The 26212-nt window shown below is 34.6% G+C and overlaps 1 protein-coding gene across 2 annotated transcripts in view; it reads right to left on the reverse strand.

The window, feature by feature from the left end:
* NDUFS4 (NADH:ubiquinone oxidoreductase subunit S4) overlaps window positions 1-26212 on the reverse strand; it is a 116139-nt gene that overhangs the window by 52299 nt on the left and 37628 nt on the right. Inside the window, exons 1-2 of one of the 2 annotated variants that reach the window (XM_073014769.1) lie at window positions 24942-25155; window positions 22241-22319 (exon numbers count right to left, since the gene is read on the reverse strand). In XM_073014769.1, coding sequence (XP_072870870.1) covers window positions 22241-22319; window positions 24942-25102 — 240 coding nt within the window. In that variant the 5' untranslated portion in view covers window positions 25103-25155. Of the gene's footprint in view, window positions 1-22240; window positions 22320-24941; window positions 25156-26212 lie in introns of those variants that run through there. The other variant, XM_007972250.3, reaches the window with a different exon arrangement.

The raw sequence follows: 26212 nt of genomic DNA on the forward strand, positions 1-26212 counted from the left end.
TCATAAGTGAGAGTTGAACAATGAGAATACATGGATAAAGGGTGGGGAACATCACAACCTGGGGCCTGTTAGAGGGTCGGGGCTAGGGTAGGGATAGCATTAGGAGAAATACCTAATGTAAATGATGAGTTGATAGGTGCAGCAAACCAACATGGCACATGTATACCTATGTAACAGACCTGCATGTTGTGCACATGTACCCCAGAACTTAAAGTATAATTAAAAAAAAACAAACATTAAATGTGTATGTAAAAGGGAAACAACTACAATAACAAAATAATCAATAGAAATAGGCCCTGAAATGATGTAGATTTATAAATAACTACTATAAATATGTTTAAAGATTTAAAGAAAAAAGATGGACAAAATGAGTGAACAGTTCAAAAATTTCTACAGAAAAATGGAAACCATATTAAAGAACTAAATAGAAATTATAGTGCTGAAAAATATAGTATCTAAAATGATAAATACTGTAAGGGATTAATAGAAAACTGGACACCAACAGAAGAAAAGATCATTAAATTTGAAGACAGGACAATAGAAACTAACCAAATTGCACTACATAGTGGAAAAAGACTGGAAGTAAAATAAACTGGGCCTCAGGGACTGGCTGGAAAATATTAAGCCGTACAATATAAGTGTTATAGAAGAGGAAAGACTGAAGCAGAAATGGTTTTTGAAGAAAAATTTCCAAATTTTCCAAATTTTAAGAATACTAATAAAAAATTCCAAGAATCTTAATGAACCCTAACCAAGATATATGTAAAGAAAACCACACATAAACACAGTATAACGAAATTTCTAAAGTTTAAAGATAATAATCATAAAAGTAGTCTTAAGACACTCTACCTACATGGTAATGATGCTAAAAGAAAACAGGTAACTGTAATCCCAGCACTTTGGGAGGCTGAGGCAGGCAGATTGCATGAGCTCAGGAGTTCAAAACCAGCCTGGGTAACATGGTGAACCCCATTTCTACAAAAAATAAAGCCAAAACTATCTGGGTATAGTGGTGTGTGCCTCTAGTCCCAGCTACTCAGGCCTCTAGTCCCAGCTACTCAGGAGGATGAGGTGGGAGGATCTCTTGCACCCAGCAGGTCAAGACTGCAGTGAGACAAGATTGTGCCACTGCACAGTGAGACCCTATCTCAAAAAACAAAAACAAACAGAAAAAACACACCAAACAGCAACAAAAACAAAAAACCCAGAAAAGACTGACAGCTTTTCTTTTAAATGAGAAAAAAGACAATGATGCCTACCTTTACTAATTCAATTCAGTGTAGTATTGGAAGTTCTAGCCAGAGCAATTAGACAAGAAAAAGAAATAAAAGCCATCCAAACTTGTAAAGATGTATAATTATCTCTGTTCCCAGATGACTTATGTGAAAAACCCTAAAGATTTCACCAAAAAAATCTGTTAGAGATAATAAACAAGTTCACCAAGGTGGCAAATATAAAATCAATATACAAAAATCAGTTATGTTTTATACACTCACAATGAAAAATCTAAAAAGTAAATTACAAAAACAACCCCATTTACAATAGCATAGAAAACAATGTAATACTTAGGAACAAATGTAACTAAGAAAACAAAAAATCTGTATACTGAAAACTACAAAACACTGTTAAAAGAAATTAAAGACATAAAGAAGCGGGAAGACATCCTGTGTTCGTCAACTGGAAATGTCAGTATTGTTAAGATGACAACACTACCCAAATCAATCTACAGATTCAATGCAATCCCTATCAAAAAGTGACATTTTGGCCGGGCGCGGTGGCTCAAGCCTGTAATCCCAGCACTTTGGGAGGCCGAGACGGGCGGATCACGAGGTCAGGAGATCGAGACCATCCTGGCTAACACGGTGAAACCCCGTCTCTACTAAAAAATACAAAAAACTAGCCGGGCGAGGTGGCGGGCGCCTTTAGTCCCAGCTGCTTGGGAGGCTGAGCTTGCAGTGAGCTGAGATCTGGCCACTGCACTCCAGCCTGGGCGACAGAGTGAGACTCTGTCTCAGAAAAAAAAAAAAAAAAAAAAAAAAAAAAGTGACATTTTGGGGTAGGAAAAGAAAAATCCATCCTAAAATTCATGTGAAATCTTTGTTTCAAAACAATCTTGAAAATGAAGAACAAAGCTGGAGAACTCACAAATCCCGATTACAAAACTTACTACAAAGCTACAATAACTAGTGTGGTAGACAGAGAATAGACATACAGGCCAATGAAATAAAATAGAGAGCCTAGAAATAAACCCTTGCATATACAGCCAACTGGTTTTTTAAAGGAGTGCCAAGATCATTCAATGTGGAAAGCACCAACAAATGGTGCTGGGAAAACTGGATATCCAATTCTAAAGAATGAAAATGAATCCTTGTCTTACACCATATACAACAGTTAACTCAAAATGGATCAAAGGGCCGGGCACGGTGGCTCACGCCTGTAATCCCAGCACTTTGGGAGGCTGAGGCGGGCAGATCACGAGGTCAGGAATTCAAGAGCAGCCTGACCAATATGGTAAAACCCCGTCTCTACTAAGAATACAAAAATTAGCCGGGCATGGTGGTACGCGCCTGTAGTCCCAGCTACTTAGGAAGCTGAGGTTGTAGTGAGCAGATATTGAACACTGCACTCCAGCCTGGGCAACAGAGGGAGATTCCATCAAAAAACAAAACAAAACAAAAAACAGATCAAAGACCTCAATAGAAGAGCTAAAACTATAAAACTTTGAGAAGAAAACACAGGAGGAAATCTTCTTCACAGTGAATTTGGCAAGGAATTACTGGATATGACAATAAAAGCATATGCAATAAAAAACTACAGATAAAACGGATGTCATCAAAAGTAAAATTTTTTTTTTGCATCAAAGGACATCTAGCTGATAGAGGATTAATATTCAGAATATACAGAAAATTCTGAAAACTCAACAGAAAAAACAACAATCCAATTCAAAATGAGCAGAGAACCTGAATAGACATTTCTCCAAAGATATATAAATGGCTAATAAACACACAAAAAGATGCTCAACATCACTAATTTATTAAGAACATGCAAATCAAAACCACACTGAGATACTACTTCACACACATTAGGATGGCTATTATAATGAAAATGGAAAATAACACGTGTTGGTGAGGATGTAGAGAAATTGGAAACTTTGTGTATTGTTGTGGGAATGTAAAATGGTGCAGGCAATAGGGATAACAGCATGTAGTTCCTCAAAATGCTAAACATATAATAACCACATGATCCAACCATTCTACTTTGGGGCATCTTCCTAAAAACTTGAAAGCAGAGATTTGAACAAATATTTGGACATCCATATTAATAGCAGCATTATTTCCAATAGCCCTAGAAACAATCCAAATGTTCCATGATGGATAAACTAAGTGTGATATACACATAAAATGGACTATTATATATAGCCTTTAAAAGGAATGAAATTCTGACACATGCTATAACACAGAAAGTATAATACAGGTTATGAGGAACAGGGGAGAGCATAAAGGATAGTTACTATTTAATGGGTACAGAGTTTCTATTCGGGATGATGAAAAAGCCTGGAAATAGATAGTGGATGAATAGAATGTTGAGATGACTGCTCAACATTATGAATGTGGTTAATGCCACTGAATTGTGCTCTTAAAAATGGTAAACTTGGTATGCAATGTATATTTTACCACAATTTTTTTTTTTAAAGGAAACTGGAATGGCATTTTTAACTCATTCCAATCTTCAACCTAGAATTCTATATCCAACGAAAAGGTCTGCTATGAACTGAATGTTTGTATTCTCCCAAAATTTGTATAGTGAGGCCCTCATTCTAAATGTGATGGTGTTTAGAAATGGGGCCTTTGAGAGGTAATTAGGGTTAGATGAGATCATGAGAGTAAGGCGCCCTTATGAGAAGAGACATGACAAAGCTCACTTGCTTTGTCTCTCTCTCTGTGGCCATGCAGACACATCAAGGAGGTGGCCTTCTACAAGCTAGGAACAGAGCCCTCAACAGAAACGACCATGCTGGCACCTCAACCTTGGAATTCTAGCCCTCAAAACTGTTCGAAAATAAATTTCTGCTGTTTGAACCACCCAGTCTATGGTATTTTGTTGTGGCACCCTGAGCTAAGACAAGGTCTTTCAAAACCGGAGTCAAAATAAAGGAATTTCCAGATAAACAAAAGCTGAGAGATTTTTGCCCAACAGAACAGCACTGTAAGACATGTTAAATAAGGCTCTTTAGGCTAAAGGAAAAGGATACCAGATGGAAATTTTATCTATATGAAGTATAATTATTAAGAGTAACAAAAATGAAAAATTTGTGAGTAAATATAAAAGATTTTTCTTCTCACTTCTAAATTTATTTAAAAGACAACTGCTTAATGCAAAAATAATAATTTACTATGAGGTTTACAACAAATATGGAAGTAAAATGTGTGTCAACATTAACAAAGGACTGGAGTGACAGGTGGAAGTATTGTTTTAAGGTTCTTATATTACATATAAAGTGATATATTATTAGTTCATGGTAGACTATGAAAAGTTAAGGATGCATATTGTAATCCCTAAAGCAACTGTTAAAAAAAAAAAAAAAAAGAAAGAAAAGAAAGAAAAAGGAATTCAGGACGAATAGAAAACAAGCAGCAAGGTGGTAAATTTAAACCCAATTATATCAATAAATATTTTGCACATAATTTTTTAAACACAAAATTAAAAGACAGAAATTGTCAAACTAAACAAAAAAGTAAGGTCCACATGTAAGCACGAAGGTCAAACTTTAAATATAAACTCACAAATGAGAATAAGATGTACCATACAAAAAAAAGAATAAGAAAACTGAGGCAGTTATATATTATTATCAAATTCGACTTCAGAAAAAGGAACAGCATCAGAATAAAGAGGGATATCACGTAAGGATAAAGCAACAACTTATCAAGAACACACAACAATTTTCAATGTTGATACACCACCCAACAGTGGAGTTTCAAAATAAGTGAAGCAAAAAAGTGATCCCACACACACAGGAAAGATACCACTTATGGTCTGAGATGTTAACTCTTCTCTCTCAAGAACTAACAGAAAATGTGGATAAAAATATTGGTAAAGATATACAAAATGTGAGTGACACTATCAGTCAACTTAAAACTTAATTGAAATTTTTGGAACACCAAACTCAAAAACTGAAGAATGCATAATCCTTCAAAATGTACATGAAACATTAATCAAGACAGACTATATACTAGGTGACAAAAAAGTCTCAAGAAATCTGAAAACTGAAATCATACAGTATGTTGCTGACTACAAAATTAAATTTGAAATCAGTAATAATGTAGTTCACCAAATAAATGAAGATAAGTACTGTAGATATTTCAGAGGATGATGTTTACCTTGCATTGTTCTGGAAAGGCTTTATAACAAAACAAAAACATAGACTGAACGTAAGAATAGGGAGAAAGTTTCATAACTTCCTCAGATACATTATTTATGCCACAAACTCTGCTATAATGCATTATAAAATAATAGTAACAGTGGTACTAATGTAGTAGCAGCAGCAATAGTTGACGCTTATGTAGCACTAACTGCTATGCATTGGCCTAGTATTTTACAGAGATTTGTGACAGAAATCTCATCAACCAGCAATACCCACCAATTTATAGTACAATGATACATAAATTTACAAGTTGATCCTCAGGATGTACTAAGCCTTGAAGTACTTCTAAATCAATGTTACATCATTAATGTGTTAAGTATTTTTATTATACTCTAATTCTTAGATATATGGTATTTATCTATTAGGTAGAATTTGCTACACACCCCCTATGTCAGAGTCTGAAAAGTATCCACAGAACTAGGCCATGTATATTAAAAATAAAGCCATATCTCTGAAGTTACATTGAGTTAATTGGTAAAATCCTCTCTAAAGTATTCTGTATCAATTATCTCTAGGTACCAAAAAATATTTAAAATGTTGATACTTTTTTGTTTTCTTTACATTTTTTGAGATACGGTCTTGCTATGTTGCCCAGGCTGGTCTTGAATTCCTGGGCTCAGGCAATCCTCCCACCTTGCCACTGTGCCTGGCCTAAAATGTTGATACTAAACCCTTCAATTCAGTAATCCCACTTCAAAGAATTGATTCTAAAATAAAGATGTCATCAAAGATTAGACTTAGGTATAAAGAGGTTCATTCTAGCATTGCGTATAGTTGCAAAACACTGTAAACAACCTGTAGTACCAAAGCTGCACGATGGCTGAGGTATTATGGTACAGCCAATGACAGATTATACATTCATTTATAATTATGTTTTTGAATAATTTTAAAGAAATATAGTCACATTATAATAAACTGAAAAAACAGGATAAAAAACTATAAAACAGTTTGTCTTACATATAAATACATTAGATATGAGTGTGTTTAAATATTCATATAAAAAAGAAGTAAATTCACCAAGACTGAGATTAAGGTGATTTTAACTTTCTTCATTACGCTTTCTTCATTTCCAAATTAATGTTTCCACAATATGTACATATAACTATGCTTTTAAAAAAATTTTTTTATTGGTAGTAAAAATTGATATATTTACAAGGACTAGAGGCACCCGCCACCACGCCCATCCTTTTTTTTTTTTTTTTTTTCTGTATTTTTAGTAGAAACAGGGTTTCACTATGTTGGCCAGGCTGGTCTTGAACTCCTTGAACTCCTGACCTCGTGATCCACCCGCCTCAGCCTCCCAAAGTACTGGGATTACAAGTGTGAGCCACTGTGCCCAGCCTCTAATGTGATTTTTGGTATGTGTATGCCTTATTATTAAAACTTATTATTATTATTATTATTGGAGATACCTCATTCAGTTGCCCGAGCTGGAATATAGTGGCATGATCTTGGCTCACTGCAACCTCTGCCTCCCGGGTTCAAGCAATTTTCATTTCTTAGACGCCCGAGTAGCTGTGACTGCAGGTGCGCGACCCCACAACCGGCTAATTTTTTGTGTTTTAGTAGGGACGGGGTTTCACCATTTTGCCCAGGCTGGTCTTGAACTCCTGAGCTCAGGCAATCCGCCCACCTCAGCCTCCCAAAGTGCTAGGATTACAGGTGTGAGCCACTCTGCCCAGCCTAAAAGCCAGTAATTTTTTAATCACACAGGGTTTAATAGCCAAATATAATAATAGGAATAAGTACTTTGGAAACTTCCTTGAAGTAATACACTTTCAAATTTCCACCATTAAAAATAAATTATAAATGACTAAAGAAATTTCTCACTGGAAGGATAATTATATAGCAATACATCTATCTACCAATTAAAGAATTACATAGTTGATTGTCAGAAACTGTATAATGAGAGATAATATTATAGATGATATTAGCGCCACAGGCTGTTAGAAAAGGCAAGTTACATGACAAAAATCATTACCAACTATACATGTACATACATATACACACATGACTGACATAGGACCACTGTGAGGCCAACATTGGGCTCCCAGGTACCCTAGAACTCAGTACCTGCACTGCAGATTTGATTCACAAGAATGGTCTCCATAATAATTCAAAATTGATTAATAATAATAATTATAATTCCAGTTTGCTTCTCTCTCCATGCTAACAACTCCAAGTAGCAAAAAAAGGGAAGAAAAACACTTTTTACTGAATAATGAACATAAATGTGTTATTTATTTATTTTGGGGACAGGGTCTCGCTCTGTCACCCAGGCCCGAGTGCAGTGGCATGATCACGTCTCACTGCAACCTCAACCTCCTGAGTATTAATAGCTCAGCTCCTGCCTCAGTCTCCCGGGAAGTGAGGACCACAGGCACGCACCACTACCCTTGGCTAATTTTTGTTCTTTGGTAGAGATGAGGTCTCCCCATTTGCCTAGGCTGGTCTCAAACTCCTGGGCCCAAGTGATCCTCGCACCTCGGCCTCCCAAAGTGCTGGGGTTACAGTTGTGAGCCACTGCACTCAGCCTCTCCTCTTGTTTAGTGTTGGTATTCTCAATTAACTTTCAAAACAAATATAAAAAGGTATGTTCATTTTATAAGATGAGGACACTCACAGAAGTTAAATAATTTGCTTCAGGTTATACAGCTAAAAGAAGAGATGACTAAAGATCTAAGGCTGTATTTATAATTAGTCCATGATCTTGCCAATATCCCATATATCTCACTAGAGTGAACATTTCAAATAATGTAATAATGTATAACCCACTTCTTTTTCGGTTATTAAATGTCTCTAAAAGTCCTATATATTTACAAAAGAGGAAATACGACAATTTAAAAACAAGTGCTTAGAGGGTGGGGCCACCTTTTGTCTCTCCCCACTAGTTCTGATATTGCTCCTTAGTAATTTTGGGAAAGTGAGAGAAAGAAGAAAAATGATGAAAGGAACAGAAGTATGTAATAAAAAGAATGGAAGGAAGAAGAAAATGGGAAGGAGACAGGGGAATGGGGAAAAAAATGACATCCAAAGAATGACACAGAAAGCCAAAACTGAAGAGAGACAGGAGAAGGCAGGAAAAATGAAAAAAATGGGAGGCAACAAGGAGGTATCAGGAAAACATGTAGCCAGAAAGGGAGAGAGAGATGACGTACAGCTACACAGCAAAAGACAGAGAGAGAGTCAAAAGACAGAGGGAAAAAGCCATACAAACTGCAAAGAGAGATTTCAAGAAGCAGAGAGAAAGAGGGGGGAGAGGAGAGGCAGAGCAAGAGGAAGTAGAGTTAAAGTTAAGATGAAGACAGACAACTATCACCATCAAACCATGCCACTGGCAAAAGCAAGGTACAGAACTCAAATGTATTTGAAGCTATCAGCACCAAACTGGTGGACAGCACCTCAGCCAATTTATTCTTATCTTCCTTTACCACTATGATAAGCCTGTAACATTTTTTCCCTTGGTCGAGAAGGGCGCGGGGCAGAGAAAGAAGGGCTATGGAGAATGAGAGAGATAAGTTTATTATTCCTGGTCCCAATATTGCCTTTCTCAAAAAGCAATTTCAAATTCAGAAGATTCCTTAATAGAAAAAAAAAAAATCACCAAATTGTTATATCATATATAAAACCTATGCAAAGACAAAAATTAGGTTCCTTCAAATAAAAATGGCGGCAAACTAACCATTTCCTTTGAGCTTCTTTAAAGTTGCCCTTAATCATAATAACTTAGTAATTTTCTAGCTTTTAGAATTAAATCAGATCAAACCACTTTTGTACTTAGAATTATATAAAGGCTTCTAATTATAATTCGAATAATATTCAAATTTCTTACTATGGGCCTAAAGGGCCTTCTCACCTGATCCAGCTCCTGCCCACACCTCTGATCTCATTTTGTATCATTCTCCTTTCTTGTTATGTCATATCTTTCCATCTGTTATTTGACTACTACCAGCTACGCTTTTGGTCATTAGCTTTTCCCTTTACTCAAAATGCTCTTACCTTAGATTCTCACATAGCTGCTTCTTTCTCATCAATTCAGATCTTAATTCACATAGCACACCATCTCAAAGTGGGTTTCGTTGACTGCCCTACTGAAATGACCCCTATTTCACCCAAACCTCAGCTATTCTGTCTCATCACCTAGCTTTGTTTTTTCCATAATATTATCTATGAAAAATACCGTAATTATTTATGAATAAAGCTAGCGTATGCTTAAGCATGAGAATATAAGCTCTAAGGACATGGATGTTGTGCTTTGTTCATAGCTACATCCCCATATGCTTAAAAAAATTGAATGAAGGAAGGAAAGTATAGTAATATTTTACATTATAAATAAGAGACAAGCAAAAAATCTCTTGAATGATCTTCACATATTGTCCTAGATGAAAACTACTAGACCGAGAGGAGTTTTAATCTCAGAACAACCTAGGCACAGGCTATAGCAGCCATATTTGAATGTTTAAGATATTATAATGCATACTAAATCAGAAATCTGGTTTTAATTCTTTGGATGTCAAATCTTAAACTACCTAATTAGGTTTAAAAATTATCTTGAATTGATACATCTTAACACAATACATACTCAGTAGTCACTGGAATAGATGTACATCAGTACACTAATCAGATCCTCAGTTCTTTAAGTTAGCATTCTCAGTCCAACATTTTAGTATATTTCTGTATCCTGTATGTTGTTTAGAGAAAGCCAAGTTTATTTTTCATGTCTATTTTATTGGAAGCATTAACATTTTAAAAACTCTCATCAACTAACATGCAATATGCTGAAAGCCTTTAGAAGTAAAATATTAAACATGAAACAACAACTGAACAAAAAGCCTATTCACATGTTTCTAGAAAAGTATGCCTTATAAAGAAGCAGCTTTGTGGAGACATAGTATACTGCATACAGTAAAACTTCCATATCACTGCCCTATTTTTCAAACTTTCCCATCTTGTAAAACATGAATATCTCACATACTTGCAGGTGGTATTTTGAAGAACAGAATAGAAGCAGAGACTAGGTCATATAAAATTAGAAAGCCTGAACACAGAAATAGAATCAAAGTTTTCTAGTCTCAAATTTTAAAGTCTATTCTCCTTTCTTTTGCTCTAATTCTATTCTGAGATACATGATATAAAAAGAAAACATAACTGTCACCAAAAGATGCTACTTCTATTTCTCTACCTCCTCTCACCCAACCTTCATTGAGAACTTACTACAAAATGATAGATATAAGGCTTTAACAAGTTTAAGTATTTGGATTAATTCTTGGGTTATAAAATTATCTGGCAAGCTGGCTAATTCAAAAGCTATAACTTTAAAAACAAAGTACTATTTACTACCAAAAAGACCAAAACAAAACAAAAAACCCCAAAACCAAACTCAAATACAATGTAAAATAAAGCATCAGGTATCTATCTGCATACACTAATATAAATTTGATGGTTTCTTTACAATTACATTCAGTTAAATGAAAAGTATTAGATAAGTAATTTTCAAGGAGATAATATACAGTTTATGTACTTCAAATTCACTAATGAGTAACACACTAATAATATATTTTCCGATATAAATGAGTACTCTCTAGAATATGACAAAAAACCTAAACTTAAAATCCAAACAAATAAAATATTATCAATTCTATTTTCTTGAGAGCCAAAGTTTCCTACATAATAACATGCAAGAATTTTAAATTCTTGAAAGCAAGTGCCAAGTACTATACACAATTTCCATACACAGCAGGTAGTAAAGCAAGAAAAGAACTGACACAGTTACTCTCCTTAAAAGAGACATACAAAGGAGAACTGTTACACAGCACTAGCATACTACAGGTCTATGCATTAAAGATGTTGTGGCTATTAACAGTTTAAACCTTTACTGTATTTTGCTAATTGGTACATAGAACTTTAAACCTTTTGAAAGATACAACATTTCAGTCAGTTCAATTCTCCAGTATTGTTCAAGTATTCCAAGTAGGAACAAAGAGGAAAATAAATCTGCTTTAATTGCTGAAGAATCACAGATAATAGAGATGGCTGAATACTGTAGGGGAAAGATCTTTTGTTCCTTAAACAATTTAAATATAGAACGATCGTTCTCTAAGTTTTAATGGTTCCTGTCTGTATATAAAAACTGTAATACTTAACATTCATTTTCTTTGTGATATTTAGTAAATCTAAGTTTATATAGCTTGATACTACATAAAAACATTTCAATAAGCATATATTTTAAACAACAAAGTTCTGCAGAATTTTACTTATCTAAAGAATTTAGAAATAATTACATTTGAAAAATAGTAGCTGACTTGATTTAATGATCATCATAGTTAAATATAACAGGTTTTAAAATCGTATCAAGGAAAGTAGAAAACATTCATTTTAAATGATTAATTATTTTGATAAACTTTCAACTATTTAAGAGCATGTTTTATTTATAAACATAAAAACAAACTTTTAATATTAATTCATGTTTATAGATATATGTCATGAGATTAAAATATGAAATACAATGTAATAATCTTCCAAACATGTAAAGCAATCACTTTTTTTATGATTATTTACCGATTAACTTACACAAAAAGTACAAAAAAAAGAACTTTCCTTCTAGCTTCAGGAAGTCTTAACGTTTTTCATTACTTCAGTCTGGTATTTTTCAAAATCAATCTCTCCTACACACACACGACAGTACTAAAAAAGGAACAATTAAGGAATGACCATTTCACTATGAAATCTACACTTCCAAAATCACTAGTCATTACTTCTTCCTTAGAATTTTAAGCAACAGTATTGCTGCAGTCTTAAAGGCTATTCATCCTTTTTTTTTTTTTTTTTTTTTTTTCAATAGCTTGTGGGTAGTGTAAAAACTGACACAGGGAAATACATTGTAAAAAAAACAAAAAACAAAAAAACTATATTTGCTTTTAAAACAAAATTTACTGCAACAAACATTTATCTTTAGTCATGATTCTTCTCTTTTTATATTAGAAGTTTCATCTAAGTAAAAGAATAAAAATAAGTATTTTGTAGGATGAAACACTTGAAGAAACACTATACATATTTAGTGAAAGTCCTAAAGAAAAAAACCCACACGCTAAACTGCCACCATGGTAGGTTCTCAAAGGCTGCTATTCTTTGATGTAAAATGAAATACTACTTAGTGAATAAAACATAAAAAACTCCTGTCTACCCTTCAAAGAGACATATCCTTTGACCCAGAGCTCCAGACTAAAGCCTTGAAATTTTTGCACAAGAATGCTGCGTGAGTAAAGTCCAGACAAAACAGACACTTGAGATGCTAGAAAGCTGTATAACCCCAATTGCAGACACTACTCCTTCCAATAATCTAGCAGAGATACCACTGCCATACACCAAAAGAAAGTAATCTCACCAAAAGAAAACTGACCCCTTAGAGGGGGAAAAAAAAGTAAATAGTCAAAGCAAAAGCAAGCCTTTAACTTAGGGTTATCTTTTTGTGTAGGTCACCTCTTAATTATCAATTTTTAATTCAAGTTAGCAGACTTATATAAGTTTTAATCTATAAACCTTTAGTATGTCAGGAAGAAAAAACAACATAAATACTTGTACAGCAAATGTAGTTGTTTTATTTTCGAAGGCTTGCAAAAAACATTCAATTTTACAAACTTCTTAGAATAAGTTAAAGTAATAAAAAATTTTTTAACTATTACAAATTGACAAAAGAAAAATTGTATTAAATAACCTGCTGCTGCTTACAGACATTCTAAAACAGCAATACTAAAACCTCATCCGCTGAGCATGCTACCAGTACTGCGTGCTAATTAATCAAACAGCGATTTATTTATCACAAGCCTCAGCAAGTACCAAAGTTTAAGTGCTGTTTAATTGCTATTTGGAAGAAATTTTCAAGTAGCAAAATACAACCAATTGGCAACATTCAGAATACTGACAACATATGTTTTACATGCACATCTGATTTTTAAATAAAGATATTAGAGTGTTAAAAATGTCCAAAGTATTAGGATTTTACATTAATAGTATTGTGTTATAATTTCTCAAGAAAGTTTTGAAATAATAGATGTCCTTCCCCACTCCACATACCTCCGAAAGATTTAAGTTTCACAGATTGCTAAATAAAAAGTTTCCTTTTTCACATACATTTAAATTGAGGATGCATATCTAACTATACTACCTCTGTAAAAGTTAAAACAGGTGGTGCTTAATAGTTTTTAAACAAAATAACTCAGTATATAAATGAAAACAATGCAAAGTGTCAATACAACACTGAAGCATAGTGCCTGGCACATGTAAGTATTTATTGAATAAATAAACAAAGAATGAAGGAAAGATAGCAGCCAACATGATTTACATAAAAACAATATATTACTGTCTAAACTATTAAAGCTTATTTTGTGTCATTTTTAATAAGAAATTGAAACTACTCCTATATTTTCGGAGGGTATTTTTCTATTTTCTTAGTAATATTTTAACTGTACTAAACAGTTATATAAGGCAATTGTCATAAACAAGGAATCAGGGTGTAAAAAACGGGCTAAAAAATGATTAGAAAGCAAATTGAAGGTATACCTATGTAGGACTAATTTATATTTTGGTTGTTTTTTAGGGAAGTACCTACTTAAAATCTTTAAAGAGCATTGCAAATTTAACTTCTCTCTTTTCTATGGCTGAAGTGAATATAAAAAAGACAACATGTTCATTGGACTTGGGTATTCATCAAATGTCCTGAAAGGAGACTGAGGTGGAGGGAGGCATAAAGAAAAAAAAGTTACCCTTATAATAAAGCACAAAGGCAAAGACATTCTTCACCTAACCTCCATGGCACAGCTCCTCCTGCAACAAAAACCAAGGGCCAAGCAAACAACCATTCATAAGATCTCCTTAGTATCTGTAGGAAGTATCATATATTAGGAAATAATGGTACAGCCCACAAAAAGTTTTTTTTTTTTTTTAAGCATTGTGCTTCTAAACATAAGCTCACAGGATTATTTTCAGATGCTGTCGTCTACTCTTTTGATATTTACATTCTTGTTAGTTTCAAGAATAAAAAGATTAGTTAGCAGTTTATACATAAAAAACTAAAATTGACTAATTAGAAGCACAGAAAGTACTCTGATACCATATTCTTTATTAACAATAATCCAGGATTTGCCACAATTTTCTTATCTGAAGATTTGTATTCAACAATGTTAACGTTGTATATAGTTCCAAAATGAAAGAATGGATTCTTGTACTAGAAAATGCTAGGCAGACTTTTCCTTTCTACATTTTATGCCTAAAAGAAAGATAGGATACATGTTGTTGATATACAATTGATGTTCAGGAAAAAAAAACACACAATTTTTTTCTTCGTATTTATATTAGCACTGATATCCACAAAGTACTATGAAAATTCTTGTAATTTATTATACACTGTATAGAAAACTCTAAAATGTAATAGTAAAAAAATAAAATAAACTTTATTGGGTAAGATGTCCTTTGAGTGACTCTGTGAATATCTTAAAAATGATGATCACATACTAAAGATGGATGAAAAGAAACACAACTTGATAACAGCACACATAAGAAAGAATCTGAGGTTTTAGCACTCCATGAAATCCACATAAGAAGTATGATAACCTAAATTTAAAGTTGCCTTACTAGAACTGCTATGATTAAAAGGAATAAAGGCAATAATCCCCACCACATCTGTAGTATGAAAAATTCTGGTAAAAACATTTTAAAAGAGATTCAGTCAAACTGAATGGCAATCAAGATGATTAACTGACTGGAACTCATCTGAAATAAATCAAAGCCCTGGCGATGTTTAACCCAGAAAAGAGAAGACTTAGGAGAATGATTCACAAGCTTTTTGATGTTGAGATTCCTTTATACTGTTAAAAACTACTGGGACTCCAAGGTTTTGTTTTTAAAAGATATAGGCATATCTCATTTTATGAACTTTGCTTTACTGTGCTTCACAGATTAATGGTGCTTCGTTGGTTTTTTTTTTTTTTTTCCTCCAAATTTAAGGACTCTGGCAACCCTCTGTTGAGAAGTCTACCGGTGTGTGCTCACTTCAAGTCTTTGTGTCACATTCTGACAATTCTTCCAATATTTCAAACTTTTGCATTATTATATCTGCTATGGTGCTCTGTGATCAGTGATCTTTGATGTTACTATTGTAACTGTTTTGGGGTGCCACAAACTGCGTCCATATTAGATAGCAAACTAAATTAATAAAGGTTGTGTGTGTCCTCCACTGACAAGCCATTTCCTCATACCTCATCCTTTCCTTGGGTCTCTCTATTCACTGAGACAATAATACTGAAATTAGGCCAGTTAATAACCCAACAATAAGAGTTCAAGTGAAAGGAAGAGTCTCCTGTCTCTCACTTTAAGTAAAAATTTAGAAATGATTAAGCTAGGTGAAGAAGGCATGTCAAAAACCTAGACAGACCAAAAGCCAGGCCTCTTGCACCAAACAGCCAAGCTGCGAATGCAAAGGAAAAGTTATTGAGGAAAGTTACAAATGCTATTCCAGTGAACACCTGAATGATAAGAAAGCTAGACAGCCTTATTGCTAACTGGAGAAAGTTTCAGTGGTCTGGATAGAAGATCAAACCAGCTACAACATCCCCTTAATTCAAAGTCTAATACAGAGCAAGGCCCTAAGTCTCTTCAATTCTATGAAGGCTGAGAGGGAGGAAAGCAGAGGTTGGCTCAGGAGGTTTAAGGAAAGAAGCCAACTATATAACATAAAAGTGCAAGGTGAAGCAGCAAGTGCTGAGGGAGAAGCCACAGCAAGTGATCCAGAAGATCTAGGTAAGATAACTGACGAAGGTGGCTATACTAAACAACAGATTTTCAATGTACAGCCTTGTATCAGAAAAAGATGCCAGTTAAGACTTTCATAGCAAGAAAGAAGTCAATGCCTGGCTTCAAAGCTTCAGAGGACAGGCTGACTCTTAGAGGCCAATGCAATTCCAGTGCTCACTGACCACTCTGAAAACCCTAGGGCCCTGAAGAATTATGCTAAATCTCTTCTGCCTCTGCTCTATAAATGAGTAACAAAGTCTGATGGCAATATAGCTGTTTACAGCATGGTTTACTAAATATTTTATGCCCAGTGTTGATACCTACTGCTCAGAAAAAAAGATTATTTTCAAAATATTACTGCTCACTGACCATGCACCTGGTCACCCAAGATGGAGATGTACAACGATGTCGTTTTCATGCTTGCTAACACAACATCCACTCTGCAGCCCGTGGACTAAGGAGCAATTTTGACTTTCAAGTCTTATTATTTAGGAAACACATTTCATAAGGCTATAGCTGCCATAGAGAGTGATTCCTCTGATGGATCTGAACAAAGTAAATTGAAAACATTCTGGAAAGGATTCACCTTTCAAGATGCCACTAAGAACATTTGTGATTCATAGGCGATGAAAATACCAACATTAGCACGCGTTTGAAAGAAATTAAGTCCAAAACCTTAAACTGGGAGAACCTTTCCCTTTCTTTCCTCTTCCTCCTTCACTTCTCACTTATTGTCACCTTGTAATATTCAGAGAGCACTTGGATTATGGATCTGAACAGAGAAATGCTTACAGATAATCATTAACCCACATGCCAATAACTTATACTTAAAGATGGGATGGAGTTGTAAAGTGCTTTTATAATACAATATAATTGTTAAAGGCAAGGGTTGACTCTTCGTTTTATTTTGACATGGCATGTCCTGAAATAAATATTGATTTGATATGGAAAAACAAAAACAAAAAACAAAAACAAAAAAGAAAGAAGTTGAATCCAACCCTCATGAATGACTTTGAAGGGTCTAAGACTTCAGTGGAGGAAGTCACTGCAGATGTGGTAGGTGGAGCCTAAAGAAATGATTAAGTTGCTACAATCTCATGATTAAACTGGAACAAATGAGAAGCTGCTTCTCATGCATGAGCTAAGTCATATCTTGAGATAGAATCTACTCCTGATAAAAACTGTGAACGTTGTTGAAATGACAACAAAGGATTGATTATTCCATAAACTTAGCTGATAAAGCAGCAGTGGGGTTTAAGAGGCTTGACTCCAATTTTGAAAGAAGTTTTACTGTGAGTAAAATGATATCAAACAGTGTCACACGCTACAGAGAAATTTTTCATGAAAGGAAGAGTCAATCAGTGTGTCAGAGTTCATTGTTGTCTTATTTTAAGAAATTACCACAGCCACCCCAACCTTCAGCAACCAACACCCTGATCAGAGTCAGTAGCCATCAACATGGACACAAGACCTTCCACCAGTCAAACGATTACAATTCCCTAAAGGCTCGGCTGATCGTTAGCATTTTTAAGCAATAAAATGTTTTAAAATTAAGGTATATACATTATTTTTTAGACATAATGCTATTGCACACTTAGCAGACCTCAGTGTGGTAGAAACGTAACTTTTATATGCACTGGGAAGCCAAAACAAAATTTCATGACTCACTTTAATGTGGTATTTGCTTAACTGTGGTGGTCTGGAACCAAACCATCAATATCTTCAAAGTATGCCTGTATATCCATAGATATCTATCACATAATAAATTAAAATGAAGAAAAAAAATTAATTTAAAATAAGCCAGTTATGTAATAATATAAAGATTTTAATTTTAAAAACTCTATTTTCAAAAACTAAAAAGTGAGAAGAGTGGCATTCATTTGCATTTTGGCACTCGTTTGAAAATTTAATATCTAGCTTAATGGAGGACAGCTGAATTCTAACATCTGTTCTTGCATTCAAACCGTTTTGGTGGATTGTTTCTATTGCAATATATGAAGAAAACTCATTATCATACAGATATGTTGTTAGAAGAAGGAGCAAAATTTTGATAGCCCTAATATTTTCATACTTGATTACCTTAAAAATCCATTGTTCTATTTTGTACTTTAAAGGAAATGTTTACCCATATGTATGATTTTACATCAGGCACTGGCCATATGAAAAATACTGGTTCACAGAGGTATACAGATATTCCAAACGTTAATATATTGTGTTACACAGTATCAAAAATCACATCTGTTACCAATCCCGCTAGAAGTCTTTTTTTTCTTTTTTAATATAATTTCAATTTTTAATTTTAGAATCAAGAGGTACATGTGCATGTTTGTTACCTGGGTGTATTTTGTGATGCTGAGATTTGTGGCAGCTAAATCCCATCAACCTAGCACTGAGCATAGTACACAATGTTAGAATTTTTATAGAACTTAATTCTGCCATTGATGTGATTGAGCTTGATATCCTTCTAGTATTTAAAGACTGTTCCGGGAGAGAGAGATGAGCGCAAGGGTTCAAATACTAACACTGCATTTGAAGTGTATCATGGGCAACACTTCCTTGAAGTGACAGATTCATTTTCAAGAAAATGTCTGCCATGTACCAAAAATAATAACCAATTGATTTCAGCTGGAAAACCATAGTGACATTCTGGCCTATCTACAGTTTTTTATTAAAAAAACAAAAAAGTATGGTTGTATTTGTACTGAACGTATACCTCCATTTTTCTTGTCATTATTCTTTAAACAGTACAGTATAACAGTTACATTGTATTAGGCATTATAAGTTTTCTAGAGATGATTTAAAGTATATGGGAGAATATGCATAGTTTATATGCAAATACCATGCCATTTGATATGAGACTTGATATAGTTTGCATATTTGTCTCTGCCCAACTCTCATGTTGAAATGTAATCCTCAATGTTGAAAGTGGGGACGGATGGGAGGTGATTAGGTTATGGAAGCAGATCTCTCATGCATAGCTTAGTGCTGTCTTAGTGATAGTGAGTTCTTATGGGATCTGGTTATTTAAAAGTGTATGGCAGCCGGGCACAGTGACTCACGCCTGTAATCCCAGCACTGTGGGAAGCTGAGGCAGGTGGATTACCTGAGGTCAGGAGTTCGAGACCAGCCTGGTCACCAGGGTGAAAACATCTCTACTAAAAATACAAAAATTAGCTGGGCCTGGTGGCGGGTGCCTGTAATCCTAGCTACTGGTAAGGCTGAGGCACAAGAATCACTTGAACCTGGAGGCGGAGGTGGCAGTGAGCCGACTTTGCACTGCTGCACTGGGCGACAGAGTGAGACTTTGCTTTAAAAAAAAAAAGAGGGAGGAAAAAAAAGTGTATGGCACCACCCCGTCCCTTGCACATGTTTTTGCCATGTGATGTGCCTGCTCCCGCTTCACCTTCCACCATGAGTAAAAGCTCCCTAAGGCCTCAGAAGCCAAGTAATGTTGGTGCCATACTTGTACAGCCTGCAGGACCATGAACCAATTAAACTTCTTTTCTTTATAAATTACCCAGTCTCAGGTATTTCTTTCTTTTATTTTTTATTTTTTTATTTTTTTGAGACAGAGTCTCGCTCTGTCGCCTAGACTGGAGTGCAGTGGTGCCATCTCGGCTCACTACAAGCTCCGCCTCCCGCGTTCACGCCATTCTCCTGCCTCAGCCTCTCAAGTAGCTGGGACTACAGGCGCCCGCCACCATGTATGGCTTATTTTTTTTTTATTTTTAGTAGAGACGGGGTTTCACCACGTTAGCAAGGATGGTCTTGATCTCCTGACCTTGTGATCTGCCCGCCTTGGCCTCCCAAAGTGCTGGGATTACAGGCGTGAGCCACCGCGCCCAGCCTCAGGTATTTCTTTATAACAATACAAGAACAGTCTAACACAGGACTTAAGTATCCATGGATTTTAGTACTTGAGGGGAATCCTAGAACCAATCCCCTTACAGGTACTGAGGGACAACTAATACTTCAAGAAAGATATTAACAAAGCTGGGGAAAATCTATATAGGGCAAGAAAATTCAACAGTATGCAACCAAATGACATATAATTAAAAATACCAAACCAATCCAGTCTGTCTACCTCTCTGATACACTTCATAGCACTCTGTTTAGGGCAATGTATTACTGGCTGACTCACTCATTCTTCAAACTAGAAAGAAGAGAACTTAGAAGGGTTATTAGTGAACTCTAAAATTTGAAAACTATAGAAAAGGCAACCTCTTGAGAGTTAAAAAAGATGCTCGTAGGAAAAATTAAAATAATAGTGCTCTCATTAATGAATACACAGGATGTGAAAATCATCCTCACCTCACACACACATAACTGCCTCATTTCTTTTGTTTTGTTTTGTTTTTGAGACGGAGTTTCCCTTGTCGCCCAGGCTGGAGTGCAATGGCGCAATCTCGGCTCACTGCAACCTCTGCCTCCCAGGTTTAAGCGATTCTCCTGCCTCCGCCTCCTAAGGAACTGAGATTACAGGCGCTCATCACCACACCCAGCTAACTGTTCGTATTTTTAGTAGAGACGGGGTATCACCATGTTTGTCAGGCTGGTCACGAACTCCTGACCTGGTGATCCGCCCACCTCAGTCTCCCAAAGTGCTAGGATTACAGGCATGAGCCACCATGCCCGGCCCCTCATTTCTTTTATACTTGACTAAGCAACTGGTGTTTGATTAACATTTAAAGAATAGGTAGATGGTGACTGGATGAAGACCTCAGGGTTAGTAAAAAGCATCCAGGTAGAGTGAACAGGAACTCCAAATGCCTTGAAGCAGGAAAAAGAATAGCAAGTTCCAGGCTTGATGTGGCTAGACCACAGAATATAAAACACAGTAGTATAAGATAAACCTAGAGAGGAAGGCAGGAATTAAATCATGCAAGATGTCAAAGGCCATGTTAGGATTTTAATGTTTACTCTAAAGGCAATGGAAAGCACCAAAGGACGCAAAGCGGGTGACAATACCAGCATTTCAAAGACGATTTTGGCCATCCTAAGGAAAACTAATCAGATTAGGATTAAGAGTCTAGGGAGATCAGGTAAGAGACCACTGTAGACATCTAGGTGAAAGATGATGTAACCTAGATTAGGATGATGACAATGTCAATAGGTAGACCTAAGAGATAATTTTAAAATAAAACCAGTCAGCATAAGATGTGAATTTTCCAAACTGTCTCTATTTACTTATACATTTATTTGTCTGTATCTCTAATGGTACCAATAGAAATTTAAGTGTGACCTATTACTTAGATTATGCTTATAGGCTCAAAGTTGAGTGATAAAATACTGTACAATAAAAAAGGGGGTAGCTAAGAAACACACCTATATATCTGATAATGATAAAACAGATATAAAATGAAAAGCATACATATACAATTACTCAATTCTATCAGAAGTTTTGGAAACATTACAAAATGTATGCTATTGAAGCATAAATATTAAGTTGCATGTAAAGTAACAGACCACACTCTAAAAAATTTTATAAGTGATGGCTGCCAAAATTCTCTTTGTTACTGATTTACAAAAGATTATTACTCATTTGTTGTTAGTCTTGCTAGTTGTAATCTCTCATACATATGAAGAAAATGTGTGTGTGTGTATGCATATACACATATATACATACAGTGACAATAAATATTGTATGCTTCCAGGAAAACCTAATATACTTAGTTTTAGATAGTGCTAGCAAGTATCTCACAACTTAAATAGGAGTGCAACTGAGAAAATAAAAAGCAAAACATTCATTACAAAAAGTAGTGAATGTTCTAACTGCTAGTTACAAACACCACAAAAATGAAAGCCTTTCATAATTTTAATATATTAATATTTGCATATGATTTTATTTTTGTATATAATGCTTAATATAAATTATCTTTTGATGACAAATATTTCTTCTAATTTAGGTATAATCTAGAAATTCAAATTCAAACCACTTTCCTGAAAACTTGGAACACCATACTGAATATCTATAGTACAAAAATAACCCTGAAGGCAGAACCATAGCAGTGTGTAGTAGAAAATCCTTACCAATTTTTCATCAACTGTTATGAGTTGTGTGTCTTGAGTCTGGTCCTGTGCCAATCTCCATGTGGAAGTGCTCAATGACCTGCAGTGCAAGACTTTAAGTTAAGAAAGGATCCAGGCAATGAGAGGAGAGACAGACAAATCTTACATAAACAAGCTACTTTAACAATATCTGTCTTATTTAAAAAAAAAAAAAAAAAGGAAAGGAAAGAAAGAGAAGAGGGCACAAAAGTCCTTTTTCTCTGCAATTAGTTCTGTCTGCTGAGTTTTTGGCAGACTCACTTGACAGTTCACAACAGGCTGCGCTTTATGTCAGTCTTCAGGCTCTCTGTCACAGAAAGGCCACCAGTGACAACTACTGTACTGCTGTCTATGAGTGTACAGTGGCTGATTTGTCACGACCAGCCAGAAACATGCAAAGCTATACCAATTGTTCTGGAACACTGATTCTTAAATGGATGGCATCAGAAATGAAAAGAAAAAAATCCCAATCATAATAAAAAGTTTCTTCACTCTAATTTCACACCAAAAGTACTTTACATGGGAATGATTTGTATAATTATTTTAACTAATGTTATTAGTTTAGTTCTGTAGCCCATTCACAAAATGGGAGAAATAAAATTGGTTAAAATGAAAATATTAAGTTAGAAGTAAAATGGACAGAGAATCTAGCCCCTTTACATTAGCATTTTCCTACTGTCACTCCAATTACTTAACATTAACGGATGTTTCATGTACACATTGTTGTTTATACTACTGAATGTCATACCTATCCCTGACTGTGCTGTGGCATTTTAGCATCTTAAAGAGTTTTCCGAACTATTAGGCTATCTGATGTAGATTTCTCTTGCAAAAAAGTAAGTATATACAACTATGGCTCAAATTTCCACCCCAAATATATGGATTTGGTACTTTCTTTTTTTAATACAATATATTCACTATCATAGTTTTAATGCAACATAATAACCAATAACTGACAAAAATAATTGACACAAATAGTTGAACTTTTTGTGCTATAAGTTCAACTTTTGATAATGTGTACACAGTCATATAGAAAACCTTCTTAGTTATAATTTAAAGATAACATAATACAAGAGGCTTTACTGCTTTATGAATCTACTTTAAAATGTGTCAATTATTTCCCAAATTTAAGGTATTATGTAATTCTTTATCATTGTAAATGCCCCACTCAGAAATATACCTACACAAAATGTATTAACATGGAAATAACTTTAGATGATTTACACAAAGTTAAAATATATGTCCTGGTTGTTGTATTAAAGTATAATTAAGCACCTCTTAATATCTATTTTATTTTGGGAATCATTAAAGTCAATAACATGGCAATAAAAAATTTAAATACTTTAAAATCCACATATTACAAGAAAAACACTGGGTAATGATAAGAGAACTCATGAGAACCTGAAATATCAGAAAATGCCATCACAGTTTCTAAATACAGTAAGGAGTTCCCCCTCATCCTTGCAGGATACATTTTAAGACGCCCAGTGGATGCCTAAAACTGTTGATAGAACTGAACCCTACATATACTGTTTTTTTAATACATACACACCTATGATAAAGTTTAATTTACAAATCAGGCAATAAGAAATTAACAATAACTAATAATAAAACAGATCAATTAAGTAAAATAAAGATTACTTGAAAACAAGCACTGCAATACTGAGACAGTCAGTCTTATCACCAAGATGGCTACTAAGTTTCGACTAACACAGGCAGGTATCCTATACAACCTGGATAAACTAGATAAAGGGACGATTCACATCCTGGGTGAGACAGAGTTGGATGGCATGAGATTTCATCACACTACTCAGAATGGAGCAAATATTAAATTCATGAATTGTTTTGGGAATTTTCCACTGCATATTTTTGGACCACAGTTGACCATGGGTAACTAAAACCGTGAAAAGCTACACTATATTTTCTCAAATGAAGACACTTGTTAGATGAAAACAGTACAAATTATTAGGTAGATTAAAACTCTATACCCATTTTGTGCAATTTTTTACTGCAAAGGGGATTTAACTTACAACAATTATGTCATAATTGTTTAAGAAAATCTTAGTATATATTAGTTGTAATCCAAAGTAAAGTTCTTAATTTATAAAATCATATTTTACTTTACTTTAAGGATAGGTATATTTTAATAATTTTATATGAAAATACATAATTTACTTTAAGGATAGGTATACTTTAATAATTTTAGGTTAACCTCCAACTTACTGTAATAATACAGTTATATAACATCTTTTATAAACATGTGAAATTATTATAAACAAATGAACTGATAAAAATTTATATCAAGCTGTATGTAAAAGACAATACAATAAAAAGGGCAAAAATGTTAAGTAAAACAATCCTACCATAAAGTTAAAACTCACAATAAAAATCTGTGGTAAAAAAATTTTTTTAAGATATGTTAGACTGCAAAGAGGGATTTTATTTTTTATTTAAAATATATGTATATATTTCAGAAAAATCTGCCTAAATTAAAATGCATATATAATGTGTGCTTGTGTAAGTTGTATCATGTGATAAGTAACTACCTTCTAAGTAGAAAACAATTATTAAAGGACTCAAATATCAGATGTGGAGAAAAGTTTTTCTCCAATTCTGGACAGTTAAGGTAGCAACGAAGGTCCAGAGTCAACTATGAACACAGCATTTGATAAAGTATACCTACCGGGCTTGGCACAGTGACTCACACCTGTAATCCCAGCACTTTGGGAGGCTGAGGTGGATGGATTGATCACCTGAGGTCAGGAATTCGAGACCAACCTGGCCAACATGGCAAAATCCCATCTCTACTAAAACTACAAAAATTAGTTGGGCTTGGTGGGGCATGCCTGTAGTCGCAGCTACTCAGGAGGCTGAGGCAGGAGAATCACTTGAACATGGGAGGCAGAGGTTGCAGTGACCCGAGATTGCACCACTGCACTCCAGCCTGGGCAGCAAAGTCAGACTCTGTCTCAAAAAATAAATAAATAAATAAAAAATAAAAATACGCCGGGCGCGGCGGCTCATGCCTGTAATCCCAGCACTTTGGGAGGCCGAGGTGGGCGGATCACCTGAGGTCGGGAGTTGGAGACCAACCTGACCAACATGGAGAAACCCAGTCTCCACTAAAAATACAAAATTAGCCAGGTATGGTGGTGCATGCCTGTAATCCCAGCTACTCAGGAGGCTGAGATAGGAGAATCACTTGAACCCGGGAGGCAGAGGTTGCGGTGAGCCGAGATCGTGCCATTGCACTCCAGCCTGGGCAACAAAGAGAGAAACTCCGTCTCAAAAAATAATAAATAAATAAATAAATAAATAAATAAATAGATAGATAGATAAAAGTTATACCTACAAAGTATAATCTATAGTAAATTTTAGACTATGCATGAATTACATAAATATCTGTTTGTTGATTAGCCCGTAAGGAATGTCACATCAGTGAAATGGTAGATGTAAAGAAAATATTAAGAGTACAAAAACCTTGCTAAGAAATAAAGATACAAGGCCTACAAAGTATAAAGGAAAAAAATGACAGAAGCTATTACATAAAACCAAAAACATCAAAACTAAACATACAGTAAGTGAAGTGTAAGACAGACAAGAAGAAAATAATACAAAATAGAATAGTAAGGAATCAACATCTAAAAGAGGTAAAAGAACTCCTACAAATAAGTAGAAATAAGTAGGGGGTCATTTCTAAATTTTAAAAGATGAACTCGAACAGCAACAAAACAACCCAATTAGAAATGGGGAAAAGACCTAAATAAAAATTTATCCAAAAAAGATATACAAATGGCTAATAAGCACATGAAACGATGCTCAACAGAACTAATTAGAGAAAAATGCAAATCAAAACACAATGAGATAGCATTTTACTCCCCTTTACAACATTTTAGTATATAAAAAAACAGAAAATAACAACAGAAATGTATAGAAATTGGTACCCTTATGGGA

The sequence above is a fragment of the Chlorocebus sabaeus genome, chromosome 4, assembly GCF_047675955.1.
Source record: "Chlorocebus sabaeus isolate Y175 chromosome 4, mChlSab1.0.hap1, whole genome shotgun sequence".
Classification (NCBI taxonomy): Eukaryota; Metazoa; Chordata; class Mammalia; order Primates; family Cercopithecidae; genus Chlorocebus; species Chlorocebus sabaeus.